At 43.8% G+C, this 25,356-nt stretch overlaps 1 protein-coding gene across 3 annotated transcripts in view; it reads left to right on the forward strand.

The window, feature by feature from the left end:
• dennd1a (DENN/MADD domain containing 1A) overlaps window positions 1–25,356 on the forward strand; it is a 514,736-nt gene that overhangs the window by 407,227 nt on the left and 82,153 nt on the right. For all 3 annotated transcript variants that reach the window (XM_078426383.1, XM_078426382.1, XM_078426384.1), the window contains 2 exons: window positions 15,634–15,735; window positions 17,647–17,737. In XM_078426383.1, the coding sequence (XP_078282509.1) occupies window positions 15,634–15,735; window positions 17,647–17,737 (193 nt within the window). The remainder of the gene's footprint in view (window positions 1–15,633; window positions 15,736–17,646; window positions 17,738–25,356) is intronic.

The following is a 25,356-nucleotide window of genomic DNA, read 5'->3' on the forward strand; positions in this document are numbered from 1 at the left end:
AGGAGGCAAACGCGCGCACACACCTTGCCCAGGTAGATCTGCCTGGCCCTATAATTAACGGCTGCATCTGCAGATCGTGCGACTTGCTTTGTTTGAGAGCCGGGGCTGTGCACAGAAAGTGAAGCACGTCCATCAATGGCTGCTCTCGGCTTCCCATTTCAAATCTCCCGTATATCTATGCTGTGATTACTTGCTCACCTTCACCTTTAATCAGCTGCAGGACTCAGGTTCATGGTTCTTATCAGACAGCTTCTAAACAAAATTACACAGAGTAATTTTGGGTACATCTGAGTGATTGCCAAGAGGTGGTCGAATGGGGAAGGGGGGGGATCCACATCAATGGGAGGAGTGAAACTAGAGCTGAGTGTGATTGGCAACTAATCCTCAGATGTGTCTGCTCTTTGGAAATCACTCTGTTACCACTTTTCTGTAATGCTTTTCTATATCTTAGTAATGAATATCAAAATTTAACAAACGCACACAGAGGCGTACACTTACACACATGTACACATCTGCTAACGCACAGGCACCTATACACTCACGCATGTATTCACACACATGAATACACACATACACATGACTGCACACCTACACACACACACCTGCACACACAACTCCACACACCTGCACACACATACAACTGCACACACTCACACTCTCATACACACACTCACACATGCATCTTCGGTGTAGTCTGATTTTATTCCCCATCCTTTTTATGGGTGCAATATATGTGAGTTAATGCAAGGATCTACAATGCCCTTTAGAGAAAGGCATTCAAATTTGATCTCATTGAATAATTTAACAACTGAAATTTGATGAGTGGAAAATTAACCGAGTTTATTCAAAGAAATAAAGCCATACAGCACAGAATTAAGCTCTCCTGGTCTGTGCTAACCATCAAGCAGCCTTTTAAAAAATATTGATCCTACCCCAGCCCATTTTTTTCTCCATCTTGCCCAATTCTAGCTTCAGGTAATACTGAGTTAGGTGGTCTCATCTAACTGCTGAAAAGAGCTCTAATTGTGGGAAGGTTTGCAAGTTGACCCGTCCCAGAATGTTGCCCAGTGACCACTGCCCAAAGTGAATGGGCACAAAAGTATAGAGTGAGAATAGGAACGGGTGTGTGGCGATACAATGCTCCTGCAAGAATGGCCGCTGAGTGCATCCTGTGATGGGCAGCACACGTCCGCTTAAATCGTCATCTCAGCGGGAGTACGTTTTTGGGCCATAAATGCAGAGAATGGGTCGAGAAGATGGTGATACACCCCTGGTAGCAAAGAGAACAAATGCAAATTAAAGGTACGTTGCTCATTTTAGTACAGCAGAGAAAAGCCGCAGGGAACATTAATCGTGGTTGCAGAAACATGGGCAGTTTCATTGACATGTCAGAGTTTAAATAATTCTCTAACATGTTACACATACTAAATATGCATACCTCTATTCAATGTATATAAAAGGCCATTTTATAGTTATAGGCTGAATCAGATCTGACAATAATTAGTATCAGATAACTTCATTTTTATGTGAATTGAATAATTAAAAATTATTTAAAATGTACCCGACACTTAATACAATTAATGCAGTTTCCTGTTCATTTCAATTTCATTGCATTATTAATAAATTACAATTTGAATTTCATATTTAAGAGCTGATCTGCCTTAGGTGACCAAATTCACTGGGTTGGCTTTTCAGAACAGTGTCCTGTTATCTGCGTTACAAGTTTAAGAACAGTTAACGCATTTCCAGCTCAATTTTTCATTGAGTGAAATACGCTTTGTTTGGCATCCTTTATTTTCCCAGTCGACCCATGGTCCAATAAACATCTCTCTCTCAGTGGCTCTGATTGTGAGCCTTTTCTTCACCTACATTTTCGGAAGGGTCCTGACACGAATCATTTGCACTGGGGAACGTATTCCCAATGGATTTGGATCTCTTCAAGGATTTATAATAAACGCCGAAAAGTAACCTGAGATAAACTGTTAAGTATTGTACAATTATTACTTGTTGAAAGGAATATTTTATCAGTGGTGTTAACAAGCCACAGCGCATTGGCAACTCAAAACAAAATAATTCAGGCTTTTCTTGTCCTTAAGTCTTCCAGTGTTGGTATTATTCCACTGACCATTGCCAAGATATGTTACTGCTTGGAATGATAAATTGGAATGATTGCAGAAACATTAGAAGCTTCAGTAGTCAAGGTCAAAAGGCACATTGTAGCCTGGTCTAGCATTTTGTACTGAGATAATGTACGAGGGCAGGGCTTCTTTTTAAAAAAAAAATTGGCTCTTAATTTCTGTCCGGGTTTCGTAAATCACGCAAATTCAGAAAGTGGGTTCATGTGCACAGCTGAGATAGATAAAGCCCCTGTATGGCATCAAAGCCAACAAATGCTAATGCGGGAGGCAAGCAAGAAAACAACGTGCAGGTAGGCCTTGAGGGTGGCGGAGTTGGCAGTATCTGGCCTTGTGAACGGCTGCACATCTGCTCACTGTCAGCGTAAGTTAGTGGGTGCATTTGGATCCGTGCCCTAGCGTTTCAGCTCTGAGCTTGTCATGTGACAGTCACCACGACAACTCAAAGACTTGTAAACTGCATCTTGAGGAGCCAGATGCTCTGGTGCACATGTGGTCTAATTATATGCGTTTTCTTCGCAATTATCTGAGAATTTGTACGGCTGTCTAACATGCAAACGGTTAAAGGTATTGTTGGTTACTTGTTTTACACATAAACCAGGTAGCAACTATTAATTATGTTTATTGTATACTTTTGCTTCACGACATGCTCTTATGGTTGAGCTTGGAAAAAATCTGGGATACAAGTATATTTAGACAAATTGTAGAATGGCGCAGCACAAAAAAGGCCATTCGTCCTATCATGACTATGCTGACTCTTGTCAAGCTACCCCTTGCCCTGCAGCCCCCTATTTTTTCTTTTATTTGTATGGCTAACTTGTCACAATTGTTATATATCGAGTTTTTGTTCGGTGATTCACCTTCCCATTGACACAGAGATCTTTCTGTCCTTGGCCTCCGCCATTGCCAGAGTGAGGCCACATGCAAACTGGAAAAACAGCCCCTCATATTCTACCTGCGTAACTTACGAACCAACAGTGTGAGCATTAAATTATCCAATTTCAAATAATAAACACCCACAACTTATGGGCGGCCACGGTGGCGCAGCGGTAGAGTTGCTGCCTTACAGCACTTGCAGCGCCGGAGACCCGGGTTCAATCCCGTCTACGGACGCTGTCTGTACGGAGTTTGTACGTTCTCCCCGTGACCTGCGTGGGTTTTCTCCGAGATCTTCAGTTTCCTCCCACACGCCAAAGACGTACAGATTTGTAGGTTAATTGGCTTGGTGTAAGTGTAAATTGCCCCCAGTGTGTGTAGGATAGTGTTAATGTGCGGGGATCGCTGGTTGGTGCAGACTCGGTGGGCCGAAGGGCCTGTTTCCGCGCTGTATCTCTAAACTAAACTAAACTCCCCTGCCCCTCACCCCCCCCATATACACAGACCTCGTTGTACACACATTTCTTCCATCACCCTGTTCCTTTCCCTCCTTCTTACGCTCATTTCTCACCCTTCCTATCTCACCCTTCCTATCTTAATCCTTCTTTTTCCCCTCCCCCTTTCACCCAGTTCGCTTGTACCCATATACATCCCTCCAGCCTTACATTACACTCCTTATCTGACATCCTTTTGTCTCCTTTTCACCTCTAGCCTTTGTCACTTACTCCACCCATCTGCCATTCACCTCCCTCCCTCACCTGCATCCACCTTTCACTTGCCAGGCTTATTGCCACCCCTACCTGTCTTTTCCAGCTTTCTCCTCCAACTACATCAGACTGAAGAAGGGTCCAGATTCAAAATGTCATCCGTCCATTCCCTCCACAGATGCTGCCTGACCTGCATGAGTTCTTCCAGCACTTTGTATTTTGCCCACGATTCCAGCATCTGCAGCCTCATGTCTTAATTTCTTGAATTAATCTGTTATGAAGGAGTGTGCCTCCTAAATGTCACTGTCAGACTTGGATGGAGGGCAGAACTATCTTGTGCAATCCCTGCCGCTGTTTTGGATTCTGCAGAACTTCTGGTATGACATTTGTGCATCATGTAACCATAACAACCCACTACCATTCAGATCTGATGTAGAGCCTTCTCTACTTTAAGCAGGAGGTTAAATCCATTATGCTTTGTTACATGGTCAGAGATTAGATGTTTATTTCAAATGTTAGCTTCAATCCACACTTTGGCCCACACTTCTACCTTGTTGTGATTATAAGTATTTTGGGAAGGCCAATATCAGATTCGTTAAATCTGAGAGAGATATAGCATGGAAACAGGCCCATTGGCCCGCCTAGTCTAAGCCAACCATCAACTACTCATTTACACTTAAGCCTACAGTAATCTATTCCAACATTGTTCTCTCCATATAGTTATCAATTCTTCCCGGATTCTGCTAGTCACCTACACCCATGGGGTGTGGGAAGAAACCGGAGCACCTGGAGTAAACACATGCAATCACAAGGAGACAATGTGTGCAAACTCCACACAGACAGCTCCCGAGGTCAGGATCAAACTCGGGTCTCTGGTGCTGTGAGGCAGCGGCTCTACTAACTGTACCTCTGCGCTGCCCATGTTCTTCATGACAGTGTGCTCTCTGGATGCAGATTTACCTCAGTAGATATTCGGAGGAACAATTCAGTTACTGTTGAATTGGTGTAGATGTATTCAAGAGGGAGTTAGATAGAGCTCTTAGGGCTAACGGAATCAAGGGATATAGGAAGAAAGCAGGAACGGGGTACTGATTTTGAATGAGCCTTGGCGTTGGCTGCACGGAGCTTCAGTGCATCCCTCAGCACGTACTCCTGCAGTTTACAATGAGCCAGTCGGCAACAGGCCCTGATGGACATCTCACTCCGCTGGCAGGTCAACATGTTTTGGGCAGACCAAAGAGCGCCTTTCACCAAGTAGATGATCTTCCAGCAGCATTGAAAAGGATAGGTTTGAAGGGATATGGGCCTCTACAATTCCTTGTGCAAAACGTTTTAAAAGCCTAAATGTGCACTGGAGTACATCAGCATTAGGATTGAGATGAGGAAAAACATTTTTTTCGGACTGAGATGAGGAAAAACATTTTCACCCAGAGAGTTGTGAATCTGTGGAATTCTCTGCCACAGAATCCAGGCCTGGATGTTTTCAAGAGAGAGTTAGGTAGAGCTCTTAGGGCTAGCGGAATCTAGGGAAATGGGGTGAAAACAGGAACGGGGTACTGAATTTCGATGATCACCAATGATCATATTGAATGGCGGTGCAGGCACGAAGGGCCGAATGACCTACTCCTGCACCTATTTTCTATGTTTCTATGTCAGAGCGTGAGCTCTCAGTGTGGAACGTGGTTGGATATCCCTACATCGGAAGCCCAACTCCAGAGATGCTCCCTGACTAACTGTGTTACCGCAGCACTTTATGTCCATCTTAAGCTGACCTTCTAAGATGGGTGAAGAAGGCAATCCTCCCGTGGTCCATGCTGTTGCAAATGTCTAACGCTCTCACAAATGATGGACCTACACCTAAGTGTTTCTGATGATACTATCGAACCATGCAGAGCATTCCTATTGTTGGCAGCGTTCTACACAAAAAAAAATTATTTGTTCCCCCATTCTCCACTCCTCTTGCTGATTACGCTGCTAATTGCATTCAATCCATGCCCTCTGGCTACCGACCCTTTTGTCATTGCAAACCGTTTCCCTTTACCTAATCCATCAGAGCCCTCAATTAATGAATTGAAAAGAGAAGTCTATTCCACGGAAGTTGGAAAGAGCGCACAACTCAAAAAGCTAAAATGCAGCTGGTTAAAATAAGGACATTAAATCATGACTCAGGGTTATAAAGAGCCATCGCAACGAAGACTGGATGGGAAACTGGTATTGGGGACAGGACCAAAACTACATTTGGTGGAGATTTAGAGGAGGAGTGATAATGTAGGGAGTTTCGGAGGGCAAGCAGCGCCGTTAGAAGAATGAAAGGCATAAAGTGAGATTACAGGTGGGGTTGTTAGATTTATTAACAAGTTCATTGAGTTGGAGCACGTAACATTCCAATTGACATTTTCATAGCCCAAGTTCATAGTTGGTTATTGGTATTGGTATATTATTGTCACTTGTATATTATTGTCAGATGCAGGGAAGAGCTCTGCGTGCTTTCCAGGCAAATCCCACCATACATAAGTACGTGCAGGTAGTGCAAAAGAGAAAATCAAACAGAATGCACAATATAGTAAAATAGCTGCATAGAAAGTGCAGATATAAAAAGTGCAAGGGTCGCCGCAAGGTAGATTGGAAGATCAGAAGTTCATCCTTAGCAAATGGGAGGTCCAATCAAGAGCATGACAACTGCAGGGAAAAAACTGTTCCTGAATCAGGTGGTATGTGCTTTGTATCTTTTGGCCGACGGGAGAAGAGAGAATGACCGAGGTGTGTGTGGTCGTTAGTTGTGTTGACTGCTTTCCTGAGCATGGTTCAGCCATGACCGAGAGGGTCCTAAGCTCTCCTGAGGCAGTGTGAAGTGCAGATGGAGTCGATGGGGGAGGGGAGGGGTGAAGGGCTGATGTGCTGAGGCTGGTTTATTTGATGGTCTGGACTGTGTTCACAATTCTTTGCAACCTCTGCAGTATTGGGCAGAGTATTTGCCATACAAAGCCGTGATCCATGCATACATGTAGAATGCTCTCTTTGGTGCATCTGTAGAAATTGGTAAGAGTCATTGGAGGCATGCCGAATTTCCTTAGCCTTCTGAGGAAATTGAGGTGTTGGTGTGCTTCGTGGGCGGTAGTATCATTGTGATCGGACAGTGATTTTGATACTATCATTGATTACACTACGAGGGGCATAGCAAACGGCGGGTTTTGCTTTCTAGAATGGCAGACGTTATGCTCCTTTGCGTACTACACTTCAGTACAGGCAATTTTGAAGGAGTGGTTCATCTTGCTCCTCTAGTATCTTTGATCAATGCTCTCTGGGAGGCTGGAGTTAATGTGTACCATGACCAGCTTCTTGAAGGTTTCATGATGGTGGGTATCAGAGCCACTGGATAGTAGTAGTCATTAAGGCACGTTATTTTGTATTTCTTATGGCACTGGAATGATAGTGGTTTTAATACATGTGCGAACTTTCAGTATGGACTAGAAGAGGTTAAAGATGTCCGTGAATACTCCTGCCAGCTGGTCCACGCAGGTCCTGAGGACACGACCAGGAACTCCATCAGGGTCAATGTCTCTCTGTGGGATCACTGTAGACAGTGACCAAGCCTACAGGAGGGTGACTTCATTCCACTGACTTTCTGCTCAAAGCGACCATTTAGCTCATCGGGGAGGCATGCGTTGTTGTCCACGATTCTGCCCAACTTTGCATTGTAGCCCTTTCGAGCATGCAAACCTTGCCACAGTCGATGGGGGGTCTGTGTGGAAGGTCTGAATATAGACACAAAATGCTGGAGTAACTCAGCGAGTCAGGCAGCACTTCTGGAGAAAGGGAATAGGTGATGTTTCGGGTCGGAACCTTTTCTTCAGACATCTGAAGAAGCGTTCCGACCCGAAACAACACCTATTCTTTTTCTCCAGAGATGCTGCCTGACCCGCTGAGTTACTCCAGCATTTTGTGTTTATCTTTGATATAAACCAGCATCTGCAGTTTCTTCCTTCATATTAGAAGGTCTGAATTTTAGATTGCTTACAGTCTTGCCACGCAAGGTTATTGAAAATGGTGCTCGCATTTATTAGTTGCAGGTGAAATGGTTAATTTCACATGCCAAACAAGATAACGGAAGGTATAGCTGGATTAAAATTAGACACACCAGTCAAAATATTAATTTTGTTGATGTACTGCGGTTCACCGACTTTGTGAACTGGAATGCTAACCAGTGCAGGGAACTGGTGATATCAGAGGCAACTTGCTTTGCATTTTATAAATTCCAAGAGAATGTTGCAAAGATTGTGACTGTCATACCGATTAGGTATTTCACAGATATTGTTACGCAGATAATGACTGTTAACCCAGCAAGTATATGTAAGCAATGGAGTTACATTTTGAAGTCTTTACAACATTAAACTCACTGTTTAAGAAAAAAGCACGGCTTGTGATGTATGATTAAGCCAATGAGAGAATGGAGATAGAGAGGAGGCCAGGAATAGGAGATCTATATACTAAAACTCTCGTTTGTTTGTATGTTGCTGAACTACAGCCAAAACGGTACAAGATAGCACTACAATTTTAGGCCCACCTTACTCACTCACCATCGTCCCTTTGGTGCTGATGGAAGAAGTTTAATTGAAATCGGTGTTATATTTTTTAAGTTATTCACATTTTAAAGTTTAAATCTATCTCCCAGGGAGGGAGGGAGGGGGGATGGAGGGAAGGGGGGGGGGGGAGGGAGGGGGGGAGGGAGGGAAGGGGGAGGAAGGAGGATAAGGGGGGTTGAGGGGGATGGAGTGGGGAGGGGAGGGAGAGGAGAGGAGAGGGGAGGGAGGGAGGTGAGGAGGGAGGGAGGGAGGGAGGGAGGTGAGGAGGTAGGGAGGGAAGGAGGGAAGGGAGTAGGGGAAGGGGGAGGGGGAGGGGGAGGGGAGGGGAGGGGAGGGGGAGGGGAGGGGGAGGGGAGGGGAGGGGGGAGTGGAGGAGGAGAGGGTGCTGCACCAATGCAGGAGAGGTTTGGGCCCAACAGGTGCACTTGGTCTAGTATGATCTGAAAGTCAGAGCCAGACCATTCACATGTAAAGTTATGAAAAGCTTCTGCAGAGAATGCTGATAAGTTAGGACACCCTACCCGTGACAATTGAAACCAGGTCAATTGTAATTGTTAATATGGGATTAATAGATCTTTTTCTACCAAATGTACTCAGGAAGAGGTGTGTGGATAGACACAAAAGGCTGTAGTAACTCAGCGGGCCAGGCAGCATCTCTGGGGAAAATAAGGAAGCCTTAACATTTCGGGTCGCTACCCTTCTTCAGACCCGAAACATCACCTATTCCCTTTCTCCAGAGATGCTGTCTGACCCTCTGAGTTACTCCAGCTTTTTGTGTCTATCTTTGGTTTAAACCAGCAGCTCCTGCAGTTCCTTCCTACACAGACGTATGTGGAGATAGGCCTCATCAACCCCTTCAACCTTCGTCTGACTGAATTGTGGAACTGGCTTTAGAGGTTAATTAAACTCCCCCAGTTCATAATTACAGTTATTGAACATCTCTGGTGTTTGCTGCATTGTTTTAATTATATAGAATATGGAAGGATTGTTCAGGCTCAAGTCCTAATGCTGCAAGTATGGTTGTTATTTCCTTACCTGGTGCTCTGTCCTATTGAGAAGAGAGTGTGAATACTCACCAGCTTAAGCTGCTTGTACAGATATAGACTGCTGTTGTATTTACTTGGTTGCTGTGTGATATTCACCTGCATTATATTGTAGGTGCCAATGCCATTTAGTAAGTTTCTGGAATCCTGAAGTCTTTTCTTAAGCAGTAAATTTTAAACTTAGTACAAAACAATCTGCCATTTGTTTCTCATTTCAATATTTTTGGTGGAACCAAATCAGAGAGGAGTTACAGCACAGAAGGAGGCTCTTCGGCCTGCTGAGACCATTCTAGCTCTGGATTGTAACAGCAACCCCATTGGACCCACTTCCTTACCCGTCCGTTCATAATGGCCCTGCAATTTCTTTGCTTTTAGATTCTTATCCAGGTCTCCTTTGAAAACTACAATAGAATCTGCCTCCACTAACTCTCCTTGGCTTTCCCTTCCAACCCTGCCCCCTCTGTGAAGTAAGATTTTCCTCTCTTGCCTTTGGTTCTTTCTCCAGTCACCTTACCTTTATGTCTTCCTGACCCATTTTCAATGCTGATGTCTGCTTCATACCCAAAAACCAACCCGGCAAAGTTATCTTAGTTGTGAGCCAATTTGTGGATGCGACGTGAGATACACATCCAGAATGGTCTCTCCCTCAGCGGAAGGAACACTTCAGTGAAGCCTTCTGCACCCTGGGAAAACAAAACCCAAAGGTGATACGGACAACTAGGAGGATGTCTTTGGACCAAAGAACAAAGTATTGGAGTAGCTCAGCGGTTCAGGCAATATCTGTGGAGGGAATGGAGAGGTGCCGTTTCAGGTTGGGATCCCTTTCCTCAACCCAAAACATCATCTGTCCATTTCACAAGTGATAGGAGCAGAATTAGGCCATTCAGCCCATCAAGTCAATTCAATCATGGCCGATCTACCTTTCCCTCTCAAACCCATTCTCCTGCCTTCTCCTCATAACCCCTGACACCCGTAATGATCAAGAATCTATCAATCTCTGCCTTAAAAATATCCATTGAAGTACCTGGAAATATCCATTTCCTCCACATATGTTCCTTGACCCTCTCAGTTCCTCTAACACTCTGTGTTTTGCTCGTGTGTTTTCCACCACCCTGTGTCTCCCCTTTATTTTGGCCAAGCTCCTTCATGTTTATTGCAGCCCAGCTGCATTTCAAGAGTTCAAACCAGGCAGCATGCACCTGTGTGTCTCTGTGCCTTGTGTTCAGTGTGTAAGTGAAAGGACTCTCTCAACTGTATCCCTCAATTTTTCCCAATTGTTTTTATTTTTGCCTTGAGTCAGAATTCCAAATGAAACACAAAATTCTGAAAGCATCTGCAGGTAATCTTGTTCAATTTGTGAGATTAGGGAGATTTACTCTATACTGTTGTGCATCACCCTGTCTTGATTCCTGCCCCTTAGCAAAACTAAGTGCAGTAAATTCTCATTTATTCAATATTTATGCATTCAGAATTCTCTGCCAAAAACGTCAAAGAATTTGATTTATTTTTGCCACATTTTATATTAATGCTACTGAGCCTTAAGACATAGGATTGCAGTGTAAAATATTGTTATTTAAAAGGGTAAGGAGATGACCTTTAGTTTGGTAATTTACTTAAAGGTTTATGCATGAAATACTTGTGCAATGCCCAGGCTTGCATCTGACCACACATCGACGCTGCTCGAGCTGGGGCTTAGAGCAAGCCGCCAACAACCAGGATGCATCACCCATGGTCAGCCATGACCGAGGGGGGCCTTAGATAGACTTGTGCGAGATGAACAGTAATATTTTTCGAGCTATTCTCGTGTAACTGGCACCTCCCATTCCCCATTGGTTGATGGTTGGCTCTGAGTGTACTGTGGGACTTCTGTGTTGTCTCTGGCCAGCAACTTCATGGTTCTTACAGTTGTGAGATGGATGTCCATCTTAAATAGTGTCGTTGTTGTGTCCAGGCTGATAGCATCTGTTGCTTCGCATTGCACAGTATTAAGACTGTAACTGGATAGTCCACAGAGTTGTGGTAGCAGGGTTGTTACAACAGATAATCTGTACGCTCTTATGCACACCTGATATGAAATGCTTGCTGCCCGACAGTTCTTGAACCAGTAGTTTAATCCAAGTCCATATCACCTTTTATTAAAAATACTGCACACTTGTGCCTCTTCCATAATACATGTCTCCATCTCTGCTGCAGTTTCTTTGCTGCTTGGATCCCTCACCCACCAACAACTGGTATTTATGTAACATTTCCAGGCACTTCTAGGAATTTGATCAAGCAACATTTGGTATCGAGCCATAAAGATCGATTAAGGCCAATGTTGAAAATGTCTGCTGCCAGGGACTACTCCCTCCACTCTCGGGCAGTGCATTCCCGGTACCCACTACTCTCTAAGTGAAGAAGGGTCACCTCAGATCCCCTCTAAATCTCGTCTTCCTTACTCTGAATCAATGTCCATTAGTTATGTCTACCTCTGATATGGGGAAAGGTTTCCAACACCCTACCCTATCTACACCCCCCGTTATTTTATATACCTCAATCATATCCCCTCTTGACTTCCGCAGCACCTGGGAAAATGCACAGAACATACAGTCTCTCCTCGTAACTGAAATACTCCATTCAAGGCAACATCTTGTCTTAAGAAAAACGTAAATCTCTTCCTCACCGTCTCTTGGACATCAGACCCATCCAAAGTGTTGTGGCCAGAATTAAACTAACTTACTAAACTTTTATGTTACCAAAACTAATATTTGACTACATTGAATGTCTATTGGGATTTCTCAGCGCATTGAGAATATCCCAATTATGTAAATTATAACTAAATCTACAGTGGAGAATTGATTAATGGCATTTTGTTAAGCGGGTGAATTTTACACAGTTTCATAATGGAGGAAAGGGATGTGAAATAGGAGATACGTCCGGGGGAGGATTAGCGAATCCAGGGCTTACACAACAGATGATATGACCAGCATCAAAGGGATGATGAAATTTAGGGGTGATCAACTGACCAAAAATAAATGCGCACAGTTCAGCAGGTTCTCCTGACGGTGAGTGTTAAATCTCTGAGATTCTCTGTCCCATACAGTTCAGGAAGCTAGATCAGTGGAGGTATTCAAAGAGAAGGTAGATAAATGTGTAAAAAATCTAAGGACATTCAGGACCATAAGGAGATGGTACAGAAGAGGATTCAGGACTAGAGCTCATCAGCCCAGATTGGGGCAGACTTGAGGGGCCGAGTGGCCTGTTCTTGCTTCTTTTCCCCTGTATTCCTGTGTGTGAAGGAGATAGCACGGATTTGGAAGGGCGCATAGTTGGCGGAATCTGAATATGATAAAATTCTACAAGCAATCTGAAGTCAAGGCATCGCTTATCGGAGAGCAAGCACAGGCTGATCAATAAAAGTCACACCGCGTAAGTTGTGACATCGGTAGAAGTTTTGGGATTTACCTTAATTTTACAGAAAGTAGAACGAGGGTTGTGCTGCAGTCAGGTTTTGAGGTGGAACGGGATGGATGGGGGCTCCATCGGCAGTTAGGTCAGGATGAGGTGGATTTGGATAATGTTAGCAGTGGAAACCACCAGTCATTGTAATGGCTTAGACCGTTCACCATGGAATTAAAAATAACACCAAGTTTGTTCGCGCCAGGCTTGAAAGTCCACAACTTTCTCCGTTTCACGTTGAACCATTGCTTTGCTGCCAATGTGAGGTCCAATCCTGAGCCGACCATCCGTTAAGATGTGTAGGAAAATAACTGCAGATGCTGGTTCAAATGTTGACCATTTGTTAAACACTCCATTCATTTGTTGTAGAAAGTGGGATATTCTGCTAACCCAGACAAGTTCCAATTTTTGGGTAAAATGAGCTCTGTTCTTGCCACCATAGATCTCCCAATAGATCTCCCAATCCCAAGAAGAAGAAGAGGAGATTTCACCTTCAGTTTAGATGAGAGAAGCTTGGGTTGATCTCTCTTGAGCAAAGAGGTTTGAGAGGAGGGTTGATAAAGGTGCATAAGATCGTGACAGGCGTCATATATCATATATCATATCATATCATATATATACAGCCGGAAACAGGCCTTTTCGGCCCACCAAGTCCGTGCCGCCCAGCGATCCCCGTACATTAACACTATCCTACACCCACTAGGGACAATTTTTACATTTACCCAGCCAATTAACCTACATACCTGTACGTCTTTGGAGTGTGGGAGGAAACCGAAGATCTCGGAGAAAACCCACGCAGGTCACGGGGAGAACGTACAAACTCCTTACAGTGCAGCACCCGTAGTCATGATCGAACCTGAGTCTCCGGCGCTGCATTCGCTGTAAAGCAGCAACTCTACCGCTGCGCTACCGTACCGCGTCGACAGGAGATATTGAGAGAAACTGCTCCCATCAGCAAAGTGGTTCAACATCCGTGGGAAATGAACAAACCATACAAGGAGGAAGGACGGAGCATTATTTGGCAGATGGTCAGGATGGATATGGCCCAGATGTGGGCAAATGGAACGAGCTTAGAAGAGATATCTAGGTGGGTGTGGATGATTTGGGCTGAGGAGCCTGTTTCCGTGCTACATGACTCTATGTCTATGAGCAGGGTGTGTGAGGGAAAATGTTATCACGCAGAGAGTGGATGTAATTTGGAACCCACTGCCTGTTAGGGTGGTAGAAACAGATTTAATCAGTGTCTTTAAGGAGAGAGAATATAATTTGTTGAGCTGCAGGAAGGTTTGGCTGAAGAATGAGACTGAACAGGTCGCTGTATGGGGAACTGCCATTGGCCAAATGTGTCGGGATAAATCCATAATTCTCAATGTGAGGGAAGGGAGTACAATGCAATTGAGGTGTGAGGAACTTTCATGAATATTCTTCCGCTTAGATGAAGATTATGTTAAAGGTTCATATGATCTTTTTAAATTTTGTTTTTCAACAAAACAACACTGTTGAGTTACAGACTTGTTTCAATATGTTTACAGTCTCCAAATGTTAGCTTGGATTCTGCAGCCAGCAGTAAAGCACCAGTGAGGTTGTTGAGCAGTAATTATTACCGAACACACGATTTTAAGAACTTCATTTTACAAGACTGAGCACTTGCAGTTTGTAAAGGGGTGAAGCGCTCACAAGTTGACTGATTTAGTTGATTGTACTGGAGAAGGGTGCTACCTCCCACCTGTTAGTGCTAGTGTTACTGTTGGTGCAAGAGTAACTCAGCAAGTCAGGCAGCATCTCAGGAGAACGTGGTAGGTGACGTTTCAGACCGGGACCTGAATCACTGTTCGTAGAGTCATAGAGTGATGCAGTATGGAAACAGGCCCAACTTGCCCACACCGGCCAATGTGTCCCAGCTACACCTGCCCGCGCGTTTGGTCCATATCCCTCCAAATCTTATCTTATCCATGTACCTGTCTAACTGTTTCTTAAATGTTGGCATAGTCCCAGCCTCACCTACCTCCTCTGGCAGCTTGGTCCATCCACTCACCACCCTTACTGTGAAGGATGTTTTAAGGATATACAAACTTCCTATAGGAAGCAGAGAGGAAATATAAGACATCTACAATTTGCAAGGCACAGTATTGTCCAACCAATATAATTACCGAGCATGGGGTGAGACTTCATTGAACATGATAGTGGGAGAGAATGCATATGATATGGCATGGCATATGATAATGCATGCATATGATATGGCATGGCATATGATAATGCATGCATATGATATGGCATGGCATATGATAATGCATGCATATGATATGGCATGGCATATGATAATGCATGCATATGATATGGCATGCACATAATATAAACAGGAACTTGTTGAATATTTGTTCTTGTATGCTGTACACAGAAAACACAGTGTACTATTTTTCACTAATATGCTTCAAAAGTTGACAAATGTTTCCATATTTAAATATTTATCTTTGTACTCTGGTGGTATTGGTATCCCTCAAGGTATCGCCTTGGGTAAAATTGTAGGTGGGGGGTGGGGATTTGTAAATATTATCTATAAATACCCCAGTTGAATTTTGCTGGGAATAGTTTTGTCTATTTTAAGAGTATAGACAAGATGCAATTCACAAACAGATAGGTAATGCAATCCTTGAGACAATTGTTGATTTTTCACATATAAAACCCTGACTTTGAATTTAGGAATGCGTAGCCAAAATGCATTGTGAGGGGCAGTTTGCTTAGTTCTGTTAAGCTATGTAGTTGAAGTGTTGTAATGCATTTGTTGCCTCCTTTCTGCATGGTGACCCACGGAACAGCAGCACTACATTACGTTCTTCTCCTTGTTTCCTAGGAGGAGCCCATCACATTCAATGAAGATGTATTTGTCTCACACCGCTCGAGTGCCATGAGGCATTTCCTGCAGAATGCCATTCAACTGCAGCTCTTCAAACAGGTAGGAAGTGAATGAGCTAACCTTCGCAGACTAGGTCACTCTCACTACTTTTCAGTGTTGAAAACTTGAGCAGGAATTGAACCTCAGTGGGATCATTCTTTGTTGAGTTTCTGTAAAGGTCAACGGTTCTTGCAAAATCCCAACCTAGAGGACTGATTAAATTGTAGAAAGTAGCTTGTAAGATTTCCTAAATTAAATGTGTGATAGATTTTCTGAAAGCCTTACTTTATGGATGGAATGGGATTTTTTGAAAGCTGTCTTGTGTCTTTATACGAGCTGGAAAGTTATTATCGCTTCTGGTTGTGAACAGCTGCACTATGTTGGTGGTTTCGCAAGCTGCTTAGAAATTTTCCAGATTTCTTTCCGAAAAGCAGGCTTTTGCTTTAGTGCCCTCTTAACGGAGGTGATGATTTTTTAATGAGATCAGTTTCCTCGGGTTTTTGCTTCAGTGCTGAAATGAGGTGAGCTCCTGGTGCCGCGGCGGATTGGCTGTCATCATTATGGACCAAGACTTTCACACCTTCCGTGGAAGTTACATCCTTGCACAAGCTCACTCTGATGGCTGTACAGATGAATTTGATTGCTGTGTACAATCCCGAGTCGCCAAAGGAACGAAGAGGCAATAAGGAACTGACATCAATGAGCATATTTCCGTTATTTTAATTCAATCTTATGTGTTAATAATCCAATTATTGACACAACATTCAGATGCTGGAAAATTTCCGATTTTAACTAACTTTCGAGAACATGAAATAGTCCAGGGTTTGTTGACGAACCCATCTTAAGTTCGTTCCATCCTAATCCTCAGTTAGACACAAAAATATTGGAGTAACTCAGCGGGTCAGACAGCATCTCTGGAGAAAAGGAATAGGTGACGTTTCGGGTCGACACCCTTCAGTCTGAAGAAGGGTCTCGACCCGAAACATCTTCTATTCCTTTTCTCCAAAGATGCTGTCTGACCCGCTGAGTTACTCCAGCTTTTTGTGTCTGTCTTCGGTTTAAACCAGCATCTGCAGTTCCTTCCTATCATCTTAATCCTCACTTGACTGACGGTACATGATTCCTACATTATCCAGCTGCACGTGAAAATGGCCATCATTATATGGGTTATATTTTGCTGCACAGTTATTTTGAATGCCTAGCTATTTTCTGATACTTGAAGCTAGCACAATTATGTCAATCTTTCCCTCAAGGAGGTTAATTTAAAGCTTTCGGCATTCCTGTGTATAACTGCATTTCATCGATGTCGAGTAGCTATTTAGTTGAGCATCCTAAAAAAAAAATAATCATCCAAGCAATATTACCAAAACTCTTTCACCCATGGGTATAAAATAATTAACTTCATATCACCAATTCATGTAAAACAAATGATGCAACTATTCCTGTTTTTGGAAAATGCTTTGTAACCTTTGCCTTTGCTGTCACTTGCAGTAACATGACAATGGTCAAGTTTCCAGCCATCATGTGAAAGGCCCCAGGAATTTAAAACAATTGAAAAACACCACCTGCAGTTTATATTCCACTTGCAGCCTATGGCACTCTGAGCAAGTGGATCTTTCCAGTATGTGCCAGCTATCTATTATTTACAATGTTGAGACTTCTGATGGTATTAATAGCTGGGCATGGTGAATTAGAAGCTTTCATTCAGTGGAAAAAAAAACCCTCAATTCCTAAATTGCAACTTGTTATTCAACCGTGCGGGCTGTCTGCAAACAAGTGTAAAATTTGAAACGGTAGCGGATTCCTCACTTCTGCCGGAGTTACTGATTCTTTTAATTAGCTCGAGCTCATTAATTGTGTTTTGACAGCGCAGAAATTGTATTTCAAATACTGAGCTTCCTTTAGTGTCCTGCTTTGAGAATGTCACACATTTGAACTGTTGTTTCCCATGTAAATGCTTTTGTTTTCCAGTTCATTGATGGTCGACTGGATCTGCTGAATTCTGGAGAAGGATTCAGTGATATTTTTGAGGAGGAGATAAACAATGGTGAATATGCAGGAGGTAAGGCTTAACTGAGCACACACTTCAGGTTCCCAAAGCTGGGAAAGGCAATTTAGGGCTGAGCACAAAGGGACATTTGACAGCTCACAGTTCTTGATTCAACCAGATTGGATTAAATGTTTCCTTGAAAAGAAGCAAAATATATTGGACACTTGAGATACAACATGGAAACAGGCTCTTCAGACCATCGAGTCCACGTCGACTATCGATCACTATGTTATCCCACTTCGACTATCGATCACTATGTTATCCCACTTCGACTATCAATCACTATGTTATCCCACGTCGACTATCGATCGACTATGTTATCCCACTTTCTCATCCACTCCCTATATACCAGGGTCAATTCACAGAGGCCAATTAACCTACAAACCCACATGTCTTTGGGATGTAGGAGGATACTGGTGCACCCGGAGGATACCCACATGGTCCCAGGAAGAATGTGCAAACTCCACATAGACAGCACCCAAGGTCAGGATCAAACCAGGGTCTCTGGTGCTGCACGGCGGCAGCTCTTTCAGCTAAGCCAAGCTGCTGCCCAGTTTAACATAGCTTCAACCTACTTGATGGTAATCTGTTGAATAATCGAAGTCTAGCTCAGCTTAGAATAGTTAGCATCATCCTGGCCACATTAAATGAGATCCAGATTATATTTCTTAATGTGGATATTAAGCCTGTTCTTTGAATCATTCAAATAACATGTGCTTATTGTAATACAAGAATAGCAATTAGAATAAGAAGGATCTCGACCTGGGACGTCACCCATTCCTTCTCTCCAGAAATGCTGCCTGTCCCACTGAGTTACTCCAGCATTTTGTGTCTACCTTTATGAGTTAGAATAAACAGGTTTGCACTATCGCCATGAGGTTTGGTTGTTTTAGTTAGTGTTTTCAGCAAAGTTCTGAGAACATCCATTAATGGAATGTGCAACACTGATTTTGTTTCACACACAAGAACACTTTGCCCTTCAAGCCTGCCCCCTCAGTCAATAGGACCTTGGCTGGCCCTCCCCAGGCCTCATCTCCTCCCTCCTCTCCCAGTGGTAGTCATCCCCACTACCCTCAATTTCCAAATTAAAAAAAAAATCTATTAATGTTGATTATTGCCACATGCACTGAGGCTTTTGTTTGCATGCTCCCCAATCAAATCAGATAATCCTCTACATGAGTGCAGTAAAGCCAAACATAAGTACGACAGGTAGAGCGAAGTGAAAAATGCCAGTGTGCAGAATATAGTTTCTCTGCATTGTTGCGGAACAGTCCAAAGATAAAGTCCAATGTCCACAACAAGGTGCTCTAAAAAATTATGATTGTACCCTAGCTTATGGAAAAAAAGTTCAAGAGAGAGCTAGATAGAGCTCTTAAGGATAGCGGAATCAGGGGGTATGGGTAGAAGGCAGGAACGGGGTACTGATTGAGAATGATCAGCCATGATTACATTGAATGGCGGTGCTGGCTCGAAGGGCCGAATGGCCTCCTCCTGCACCTATTGTCTATTGCCTAAGTCTGATAACAGAGGGGAAGAAGCAGCTCCTAAATCTGGCAGTGCCCGTTCAAGCTTCTCTATCTTCTGCTTGATGGGAGCGTGGAATACCCGGGGTGGGAAAGCTGCTTGATTATGTTATAGTCAATCAATAGTCAATTTATTTGTCACATACACATAAATGTGCAGTGAAATGAAAAATTACCCACAGTCCAACAATAAGACCAATAAAAATAAGCAATAAAAATATGCAATAACACACACAATCATAAACCAACATCAAACAAAAAGAAACATCCATCATAGTGAGTCTCCTCCAGTCACCTCCTCACTGTGATGGAAGGCCAGAATGTCTTTTTTCTTCCCCTGCCGTCTTCTCCCGCGGTCAGGCTGTTGAACTTGCCACGTCGGGGCGGTCGGGGCTCCCGACATTGAAGCCCCCGCCGGGCAGAGAAAAATCCCGCGGCTTATTCCAAGCCGCGCGTGGAAGGTCCGCAGCGGGCCGACCCAAGCCCCGCGATCCGGGGCGGGCGAAGACACTGCCGCTGCCGGAGCTCCCGATGTCTGCCCCCACCCAGGGGCCGCTTTCCGAAGGCAGCCTGAAGGATAGATGGAGTCAGTGGTGGGGAATCTGAGATACTGTCGTCATTTTGAATGCCTCTAATGATCTAGACTCCATAATCCTGTGGAGTAGAGAATTCAAGAGATTCGCCATCGTTTATGATTGTGTGTATCATGCATATTTCTTTCAGTTAAATCTGCAGCAATTAACAAGGTTTCATCATTCTCTTTCAAGCCAGAACCAATTTTTAGCCTCTCATTGCCTCCAATCTATTCCCCCGTCCCCTCATCCTAACTCCTGCTCTGCCACTTAAAACGACTTCAAACTTTTTCTCATTCTGATGAAAGATCATTGACCTGAAAGTTATCTTAGTTTCTCCCTTCACGGATGCTGCCTGAATTGCATTTTTTTTGTTTCTGCCTGCTCCTGTCCCATGGAAATGATTTCCATGTACCTCAACTCCATTCTATCCCCTCCCTGTTCCAATCTCTCCCGACTTATATCCAAGATACTCACATGGCCTTTGTCGCTTTAGTGACTTCCGCTTTCCGAGCCCCCACTCCCTCATCTTTATTATGGACGTTCAGTCACTCTACGCCTCCATGCCCTACCAGGAAGGCCTAAATCCACACTTTCTTCTCGACCGCAGAACCATCCAATTTCCCTCTACTAACACTCTACTCCGCCTAGCGGAGCTGGTCCTCGCCCTCAACAACTTCTCCTTCGACTCCTCCCACTTCGTCCAAGTCCAAGGCGTAGCTATGGGCACCCACATGGGCCCCAGCTAGGTCTGCCTCTTTGTAGGGTACGTTGAACAATCCCTGTTCCAAGCGTACGCTGACCCTATCCCTGAACTCTATCTCCATTACATTGACGACTGCGTTGGTGCTACCTCCTGCACCCATGCAGAACTCATGGACTTCATCAACTTCACCACCAATTTCCATCCTGCACTCAAATTTACTTGGACCATCTCCGACACCTCCCTCCCCTTTACTTGATCACACAGTCTCCATCACAGGAAATAGACTATTGACTGATGTATATAACAAACCCACTGACTCCCACAACTATCTCAACTACACTTCTTCCCACCCTGCCTCCTGCAAAGACTCTTATCCCCTACTCCCAATTCCTCCGTCTACGCCGCATCTGCGCCCTAGATGAGGTGTTCCATACCAGGACATCCGAAATGTCTTAATTCTTTAGGGAACGGGGGTTCCCCACTCCCATCATAGATGAGCCCCTCACTCGTGTCTCCTTGGTACCCCGCAGCTCCACCCATGCTCCCCCTCCACCTAGTCTCAACAGAGACAGAGTCCCCCTAGTCCTTACCTTTCACCCCATCAGCCGTCGCATACAACACATAATCCTCAAACATTTACACCACCTCCAATGGGATCCCACCACTAGCCATATTTTTCCATCTCCACCCCTTTCTGCCTTCCGCAGAGACCGTTCCCTCCGCAACTCCCAGGTTAACCCATCCCTTCCCACCCAAACCACCCACTCCCCAGGTACCTTCCCCTGCAACCACAAAAGATGCAACACCTGTCCCCATACCGCCTCCCTCGACTCTGTCCAGGGACCCCAACAGTCCTTTCAGGTTAGGCAGAGGTTCACTTGCATCTCCTCCAACCTCATCTACTGTATCCGTTGTTAAAGATGTGGACTCTTATACATCGGCGAGACCAAACTTAGACTGGGCGATCGTTTCGCTGAACACCTTCACTCAGTCCACCTGAGCCTACCTGATCTTCAATTCTCCTTCCCTTTCCCACAATGACCTTCCTGTCCTATGCCTCCTCCATTGTCAGAGTGAGGCTAAATGCAAATTGGAGGAACAGCATCTCATATTTCTGCCTCTTTGTAGGGTACGTTGAACAATCCCTGTTCCAAGCGTACGCTGACCCTATCCCTGAACTCTATCTCCATTACATTGACGACTGCGTTGGTGCTACCTCCTGCACCCATGCAGAACTCATGGACTTCATCAACTTCACCACCAATTTCCATCCTGCACTCAAATTTACTTGGACCTTCCTGTCCTATGCCTCCTCCATTGTCAGAGTGAGGCTAAATGCAAATTGGAGGAACAGCATCTCATATTTCTGCCTCTTTGTAGGGTACGTTGAACAATCCCTGTTCCAAGCGTACGCTGACCCTATCCCTGAACTCTATCTCCATTACATTGACGACTGCGTTGGTGCTACCTCCTGCACCCATGCAGAACTCATGGACTTCATCAACTTCACCACCAATTTCCATCCTGCATCCTTGCAGCCCAATGGTATGAATATTGATTTCTCGAACTTCAGGTAGCCCCGGCATCCCTCTCTCCCTATCCCTCCCCCACCCAAGTCGCACTAGTTTCTCGTTTTCTCGTAGCAAACAGCTAACAATGGCCTGTTTCCTTTATCAACATTACTATTTTGCTTATCTATCATTCATTATGGGCGGCACGGTGGCGCAACGGTAGAGTTGCTGCCTTACAGCGAATGCAGCGCCGGAGACTCAGGTTCGATCCTGACTACGGGTGCTGTACTGTAAGGAGTTTGTACGTTCTCCCCGTGACCTGCGTGAGTTTTCTCCGAGATCTTCGGTTTCCTCCCACACTCCAAAGACGTACAGGTATGTAGGTTAATTGACTGGGTAAATGTAAAAAATTGTCCCTAGTGTGTGTAGGATAGTGTTAATGTGCGGGGATCGCTGGGCGGCGCGGACTTGGTGGGCCGAAAAGGCCTGTTTCCGTGCTGTATCTGAAATATGAAAATAAAAAAATATGAAAATATTCATTGTTCTTTATCTCTCTACATCATCGTCTATCTCTCTCAGATCCATTATCCCTAACCAGTCTGAAGAAGGGTCTCGACCCGAAAAGTCACCTATTCCTTCTTTCCAGAGATGCTACTTGTCCTGCTGAGTTACTCCAGTTTTTTGTGTCTGTCTGCCGTTTTTTATTTCATGTTTGCAGCATCTGTGCTTTTCGGTTTTGATGAACACAATACTTAAGAATTGTGGATATGTAGTACAGTTATAGTATTGGGGAAACAATTACGATTCTGAAGTTGTAAAGCATCTTAATTACAGTTGGCTCTCAAAGCTAAAAGTAAATTTGAAATTTGTTGTATGGACCAAATAGTTATAAATATATTGAGCAAATCACAAAATGCCAGAGTAATTCAATGGGTCAGGCAGCATCTCTGGAGCATTACAGATATATTTATAAGCCCCTCGGTATAAAAATAGCACCAAGCTATAAAGCTATAAACACTTTAAAGCTCTTAAAGGCAGATGATGTTATGGCACTTTATAACTTCATGATTCTCAAAGCAAATACATTGACTTACACATTTATACTTACAGTTGGTTAATTTACAAGCAAAAAAACTCGTGCACGCATTTTGAAAATGTGTTTATTAATCTGTAGCAGGAAGAATATGCTTTTATGTATTATAGACAATAGACAATAGGTGCAGGAGGAGGCCATTCGGCCCTTCGAGCCAGCACCGCCATTCAATGTGATCATGGCTGATCATTCTCAATCAGTACCCCTTTCCTGCCTTCTCCCCATACCCCCTGACTCCGCTATCCTTAAGGGCTCTATCTAGCTCTCTCTTGAATGCATTCAGAGAATTGGCCTCCACTGCCTTCTGAGGCAGAGAATTCCACAGATTCACAACTCTCTGACTGAAAAAGTTTTTCCTCATCTCAGTTCTAAATGGCCTACCCCTTATTCTTAAACTGTGGCCCCTTGTTCTGGACTCCCCCAACATTGGGAACATGTTTCCTGCCTCTAACGTGTCCAACCCCTTAATAATCTTATACGTTTCGATAAGATCTCCTCTCATCCTTCTAAATTTCAGTGTATACAAGCCTTTTATAAAGCAGAGTTATGTCTACCTGCATTAAAATATGTGAATTCCTCCCCTCCAGCTGTTTCACTCAACTCCATCTGATACTAAAGATAGACACAAAGGGCTGGAGTAACTCAGCGAGTCAGGCAGCATCTCTGGAGAAAAAAGGATGGGTGACGTTTCGGGTCATGTTCATAAGTGATAGGAGCAGGAACTGGAACTGGAAAAGCCGAATGGCCTCCAGTTTTGTAGCAAGTAACTTGTTACAACAGGAATTCCTAGACCTGTAATTTTGTTGTGAGCGTAAGGATATTCTGAGTTTATTGTGCAGGAATAATATAAAGTGGAAGAATCAACCATGGACCGACATGAATAAATTGTCAGAGGGCGGTACACTGTTGCAGCTGGTAGAGCTGCTGCCTCACAGTACCAGAGACCCAGTTTCGATCCTGACCTCAGGTGGTGCCTGAGTGGAGTGTGCATGTTGACCACGTGGTTTCACCCACATTGCAGACATGCGGGTTTGTAGATGAATTGCCCTCTGTAAATTTCTCCCAGTGTAGGGAGTGGATGAGAAAGCGAGATAGTATAGAAGTAGCGTGAACAGGTGATCGATCGTCAGCATGGACCTGGTGAGCCGAAGGGCCCGTTTCCATGCTGTATCTTTCACTTTCTCAATCATCCGATCAAATTCGTACGCCTGTGACGTAAATTGAATTGAACCTTTTATGAGCACGGTGCCAATTATTTAAATGATTCAACAGAGTGAAGATCATATATCAAAAACGTAGGCACCAAACTAAGAAGAAAAAGACAGATCATTCTCGTCTTAACTGTGTTCTCGTTGTTTTTCTAATCCTTTTTAATCCTCACTTTAATCTCTCCATCTGTGGTGTTACTGTCCTCAGCATTCACTTTCTCCCTTAGTGACACTCTTGCTGGATTTAATCACCTACTGCTGAGTCCGAAGGTGTGTTGCAATAAAGTGACCTGGAGACAGTGAAATCTCAGACGTTCGTTCGGCAAGCCCATGTTGGGTGCAAACTCCAGCTATCACACGGCAAAGGCTTTAAGCGCACTAATGAGGAAGGATATCGTACAGGGAAAAAAAGATGATAGAAGGAGGGGGGGAAAAATGGCTGCATAAAGACAAAAGAAAAAATGACAAATCGTCTGAGCATGGGTTCATATTAAGGTCGATAAAATTAAAATAACGGAGAAAAAGTCAGTCTAACAGAATTTTTTTAAAAGGCCAGAAATTAAAGCTTAATGTTCAAAGCACAGAATAAAGAATGAGGCAGTATGTAGCATGTGCAAGAACAAAATTATGATCAAAATGGAAGGGATAAGATGAATATAATGATATTTTTTCCACATTTAAAAATTATATATTCTATGCGCGAGTATTAAGATAGAATATGGGTATTCACTTTCAGAATTAGCTCTGTCAGAGCGGAATCTGAACATGGCATAAGCTTTATATGACAGTGAGGATACATCTCTACGATCTAAAATGTGAAGCACAGTGCAGCAGGAGATGGTTCTTGTCACAGGATTGAATATTTGTCTTGGGCATGAATATTATTCCATCATAATTATCTGATTTTAAAAAAAATGATGAACACAAAAAAACTCTGAAGGCAAAAGAACTCTCTGATGATAATGTTTGTGAAAGATGCAAGTACGCGGTAGCATTGGGCCATTGATCTAATGATAAT

Source organism: Rhinoraja longicauda, chromosome 31 (genome assembly GCF_053455715.1).
Source record: "Rhinoraja longicauda isolate Sanriku21f chromosome 31, sRhiLon1.1, whole genome shotgun sequence".
NCBI classification, from domain to species: Eukaryota; Metazoa; Chordata; class Chondrichthyes; order Rajiformes; family Arhynchobatidae; genus Rhinoraja; species Rhinoraja longicauda.